The following is a 5,648-nucleotide window of genomic DNA, read 5'->3' as shown; positions in this document are numbered from 1 at the left end:
GGCAGTGCCAGGGGCACGAGCCAACCCGTGCTGAGGCGGATGGCTTGCTGGGAAACTGAGCTGGGACTGAAGCTCTGCACGGGCCGCAGTGTTAAGGGCACAGAGCCCTCAGTGGTGTTTCCCCTACCCTGGGAGGCTGCCCCTCCCATCCTGCGGGGGAGCCGAGACCCTGCTGGAAGCCGTGCACTGGCAGAGCCACAGGGCCTGGCGAGCTCAGCACACCTCCTCCACCATCGCCTGCCCCCACGGGCTACTGGGCAGTGGGAGGCAAGGCCTCATCCCTGCAGCCACTTGTGGGTCCCAGGCCTGGGCAGCACCGGCGATGGCTGCATCTTCCACAGGTGAGCAGCCACTTGGAACCTCCCGAGAAGGCAAGTGACCTCGAAGCAAAGTACACAGGAGGAGCTGCCGAGGGTTAGGCAGTACCTTTAGCGGCCCAGGCAAAGGTACCCTCCCGGTGCAGGCCACCTCTGGATGCAGTCTGGGGGCAGCTGCCATCATGGAGCCCCATGTGGCCCTGGGGGATCGTCACAGCCTTCCCACATGGGCAGCCTCCTGCCTGGGGACACATGCTCCCACAACGGCCAGATGAGCTGACCAGCCGCCCACGCTGGGAGGTGACTGCGGGTGAGGGCAGAGGTGGGCTGGTGGGTGCCCTGTCCCCAGTTCAGCACACACATGACCACAGCCGCAAGGTCCTGCCCCAGGGCGTGGAAGGGCAACGTGTCCCACACCACCCAAACGAACGGACAGGTGGGTAGGAGCGGACAGGTGGAACGATGGCCCTGGGCCTGGGGAGAGGGAGCACGCGGATCAGACTGGCTGTCCCCACGCTGCTCAGAAGCTGAGCCTCAGGCCCCTTGACATCATGACTCAGGTGTCTGCTGAACATTCAGAGGGGCCACCCTAGTCTCTGCCTCATGGCCGGTGCCACTGCGAAGGGTCTGTTCTGCCGACCATGACTGGGATCAGCGAGCAGGGCCCACACCACTCACCTGCCGCGGCTCCCGCCTGGACCACAGTGTCCACAGGGCCTGCAGGAGCAGGAGGGGGTCCTGGCCTGGGGAGAATGAGACAAGGGTCACGGGAGGGGGCAGGTGCAGGGCCTCTGGAGAACCCACTGGGGGAGCCCCCCAGCCATCCCCCCACCAATGCCTAGGGCTCCTCTAGACCCCAGGGGTGGGAGCCCCACCCCAAACACACCCAGCACTTCCAGCAGATGCGGCAGCACCCACAGTGTCCACGGCCACTCTGCCCACTCCAGCAGGCCCTAGCCACCCTGTGGCACTTCCACCCACCACCTGGGAGCCAGGCCTCACTTTCCAGCTGCAGGTCGCAGGTGACCAGGCTGTGAGCAGTGAAGGCGCATGGGGCCCCAGGTTCAGCCCACTGTGCTCACCAGTCAGTCACTGCTGAGCACCCCCCACCCCCGTCCTCTCCCAGAGCCCACCTGCCCCCACACCCCTTCCCTCAGCTTCACTTCTTTAGGTCTGAGCCCCCTGGCCCAGCCCCTCCCAGCCTCCACCTGCGCCCCTCCACCCTGGGCTCCCGTGGGGACGGGGCATGCGAGGAGGCTTGTCTTTCGACCCTGTGAGCCCCCTCCTCACTGTACAAACTGCTGCAAGTGTTGACAAGCAAGGGCATTTTCAAATGGTAACCCTTTCCAACACTGATGAGAAATCACAGAAAGTAAGACCCAAAGGAAACTTCCTAATAAGTCCCTGTTGTTCTTTTTGTCAAGACGTATTAGGTGCCGCACAGTTCAGCCCGGGGGGAGGCTCTCAGTGTGCTCCCAACCCCACCCCAGGGGAGCCGGGAGAAGATGTGGCACTTACGCGGACTGGGCACAGGGTGGGGTCACCCTCAGGACCCGACCAGGATCCCGCGTGGTGGGGGAGGGTGGGTAGGGTCAGGTAGGGTCAGGGACTCTCAGGTGAAGTCTGGGAGTTGGGAGCCCCAGTGACTTCAGCTGCAAACTTTATCCAAGAGCTGAGGGGACATGCCGTCTCCTCCAGGGGCAGGACGGAGGGTAAAGGCCACACCTCCCTGAGGCCAGGGAAGCCTGGCCCCTGCCTAGGGAGGGCAGCCCACTTGAGGAGGGATGCGCGGACCCAGGGAAGACTCCAGCAGTCAGATTCCGCAGCAGACGCAAAGGAGGACAGACGGCAGGGAAAGCCAGGCCGGTTTAACGGCGGGGAGCGCGCCCGTGCCACTCAGCCCCGCGCTGGAATACGGGGAAGGCCCACGGGACCCTCCCCAGATGCAGACGCGCGTTTCGTCAAATTCCGTTCCAGCCACGCTTTAAGAAATATCTCATCAAACTAGGAGTAGAATGGAACATCCTTAGTCAAAGGTATCTGTAAAAAACCCGCCAGCGTGGGGCCGGCCCGGTGGCGCACTGGATAAGTGCGCTGCTTGGGAAGGAACATTAACGTGTCCCTGTGAGACTGCAGCAGCGTGGCCTGACGGCCCGCGCCGGCAGACAGCAAGGGGACAAGTAAAGCCGTCGGACTCGGAGAGGAAAAACCTCAGGACTCACCGACAGTATGATTAATTATGTAGAAAGCCACAGAGAATCAAAGATAAGTTGTTAGAATTAATGAGTTCAGCACAGATGCTGGACACAGTTAATATTGAAAGATCAATTGTTTCCCTGTAAACTAGCAACACACAGAAATGAACATTAAAAACCATCCCTTAACGATAGCATAAAAACGTCAAGTTCTTTGGGATAAATCCAAAAAAAGAAGCTCATAAAATATTATTTAAAAAATATTAAGATATCTAAATAAAGGGCCATTCCGTATTATTATCCATGTATATTCCATAAAGTTGTCCATTCTCTAGAAATTAACAGACAGATTCCATACATTCCAGTCAAACAGCGATGCGGCGCGTGCGTGTGCACGTGTGTGTGTACACACGTGTGTGCAGTGTGCGCTGCCCAGGCCCCAGCTGCAGCGACGGAGGCCGTGGGGCCAGCCCAGGGAGGGGCAGACAGCGCAGCAGAGCCGAGGGCCGAGCCACAGCCCCGTGCCAAGCTGCCCCCACACAGGGCCTCCATGCTGACCAAGGTCACCCCACAGAGTCCCAGGGACACCGGGTCCTTGTTGAAAGTTTAGCCCTGCTCATGCTGTCTGCCAGAATCCACTCCAGGGGATTGTGGATCTAAATGTGAAAGACAAAAAACAGCTTCTAGTGGGAACCTCGAGAACATCTGGACGACCTGGACTATCTGGAGTAGACACAGGTCTCCTAAAGGACGCCGGCTCCGTAAGGAATCCCTACTGGCAGAAGGAAGGAGGCTGCCCAACAGGAAGGGGGCAAGGGTGTGAACAGGCCCACGGAGGAGGCTCATCTCACTGGGAACCCGGGGACACAACCCACGGAGCCCTGCCACCGAGGCAGAAGCGGAGACCAACGCCACCACGTGCTGGCATGTGCGGAGGCCAGGGCCCCCGCGCTCTGCTGGTGGGTGCGAGATGGCCCAGCCACCCGGGAGCAGCTCGGTGCCCCTGCTAGACTGAAGACATTCACGTGGGTGACCCAGAATCCACTCCTCGGTGATAAATAAGGGCCCATTCGTGCTGGAGAACCCTCAGAGCAGCACAGGCCATGGCAGCCCCAGGCTGGAAGACAGAGGTGTGGATCAGCCTTGCAGGACACGCCCAGCCGTGTGCACCCGAGGGACACAGTGGGACCCGCTCACACGTTCAAAGCCCAGAGACAGCTCCACACGGCGCTCAGAGGTGTGTGTAGTGGCCGAGCGGCAGGGCTCCCGGGCAGCGACGGGCAGGCACGGGTGGCAGGTGGGATTTGGGGCTGATGCTGAGGGGCCTCCCAGGCCCACCCTCCCACCCCAGGAGCCCCTGCAGTCCTCCCCACAAACCGCCTTCTCACGTGCCGACGTCTGGGGTCCTTTGGTGCACAGTGTGGATGTCAAGCCAACACCCCGTGGCCTGGCCTCTAGCCCCATAACTCCCCCTCCCACACCCAAGTTCACAGCTAACTCTGCACCAGTGTCCTGGAGGGGCTGGCAGGAGGCCAGACAGCAGGTCTGGGAGGCAGGACAGATGGCCTCTGGCTGGGGCCTGGCCCCTGACCCCAGACCCCGCCCTCCAGGACCACGTGGGTGGTGGCAGGGTGGGGCAGCTGGTGTCAGGAGGACTCTCAGAGGAATCGCAAGCTCGAGAACACAAGTCTCGGGGCTTCCCCAAACGTGGATGCTGTCTCCCCTTCAGGACTGATGGTGGCCCCCAACAACAGCCCCCACGTGTGCTCAGGAGGGCACGGCACCCATGCGGGAACTGGGGACCTGGGGACAATGCAGCTGCCTCCAGAGAGCGCTGCCCAGATGGCTGATGGGAGGGTGTGGGGCTGTGGGACGCAGGATGGACAGAACAAACACCCCCTCATCCAAACTGCGCTGAGCCCATGTAGTCACTTTGCTTCAAGCAGCAGGTGCAGTCTCGGAAAAACCAACCACCAAGCCAACTTCTGTGAAGACCCCCTGTCACCCTCCATCATAAAGCTGGGGCACAGTGAATGAAGAGGGGCTTTTTACCCGCGGGGCTGGCCCCACAAAGCCTCAGATGCTGTGGCTCCACGCAGGAGCCTGCTGCGCGTGGTCTCCACGAAGCTCCCCGGAGCCAGGACCTCCCCATGCCCTGGGCTCTCTGATCCACAAAGGCTTTGAGCCTGAGTTGCCTGTGGGGTGCCCGCCACTAGCGCTGTGGACCGTCCACATGGTGAGGCAAAAGGAAAGGACAGCATGAACGCTGGGGAGGAAGCAGCAGGTGTCACCCAGCTGGGGGACCTGGGCAAAGCCACTGGGCCATGGCCACCCAGGTGGAGTCAGGTGGTTGCAATAAAAGTAACACATTTGCAACCACAGGTCAGAAAATCTGCTGGAAGAAAAGATCCTGCTCACAGCAGGAACCTTAAAAGATGAAATACCCTGTTTTTAAAATGCAACAAAAAAAGTGCAAGATCTATTTAGAAAATAACAAAACAACCACCCAAGGACAGAAGAGCGAGTGGGAAGGCAGGACCTGGCCTCGAGCCTGCGCCAGCTCTCGCAGCTTTGTGAAAAGTCGCCCAGAGGACGCTCACTTACTAGCACACAGATTTGCCCAGGAGCCCGAGGGGCCTTTCTGGCCTCTCTGCGAGTGTCGTGCGGCCTCCCTGAGGCCACCCACGTTCAAGGGGAGGGGAGTCGGGTGTCACAGAACCTGCAGACGTGACAATGCCCCCACCGTCACGAAGGTGCCAGCCCCTAAGTTAAACTATAGAAGAATGAAATCCACTGAAAACACCAGCGGGGTTTTTGTGGGGTCCAACGAGCTCATTCCGATGTTTGGGGGCGTGAAGGTTCATTCTAGGTGTCACCTTGTTAGATGAAGGACTGCTGGGAAACCTGGTAAAGCCATCTTTCCAGGTGTGTCCGTGAGGGTGTTTCCAGCAGAGATTAGCATAAGAGTCTGAGTGGCCCAGGTGGGAAAGACCCACCCTCAGTGTGGCTGGGAACCGTCTGATCCACTGGGGGTCGGGAGAGAACAGAAGACAGAGGAAAGAGGGGAAGCGCTCTCTCTCTCTCTCTCTCTCTCTCTCTCTCTCTCTCTCTGCTGGAGCTGGACACACTCTTCTCT

At 59.9% G+C, this 5,648-nt stretch overlaps 1 protein-coding gene across 1 annotated transcript in view; it reads right to left on the bottom strand.

The window, feature by feature from the left end:
- The window catches only part of EXD3 (exonuclease 3'-5' domain containing 3), a gene marked incomplete at its 5' end in the record, with an annotated part of 37,292 nt that extends 35,944 nt beyond the window's left edge, over positions 1–1,348 (bottom strand). Inside the window, 2 exon segments of the mRNA XM_008576499.1 lie at positions 996–1,060; positions 1,320–1,348. Of these exon segments, the coding sequence (XP_008574721.1) occupies positions 996–1,060; positions 1,320–1,348 (94 nt within the window).
- Positions 1,349–5,648: the final 4,300 nt, after the last annotated feature.

The sequence above is a fragment of the Galeopterus variegatus genome, unplaced genomic scaffold (assembly GCF_000696425.1).
Source record: "Galeopterus variegatus unplaced genomic scaffold, G_variegatus-3.0.2 Scaffold1360, whole genome shotgun sequence".
Classification (NCBI taxonomy): Eukaryota; Metazoa; Chordata; class Mammalia; order Dermoptera; family Cynocephalidae; genus Galeopterus; species Galeopterus variegatus.
This window is presented reverse-complemented; position numbering and strand designations above follow the sequence as displayed.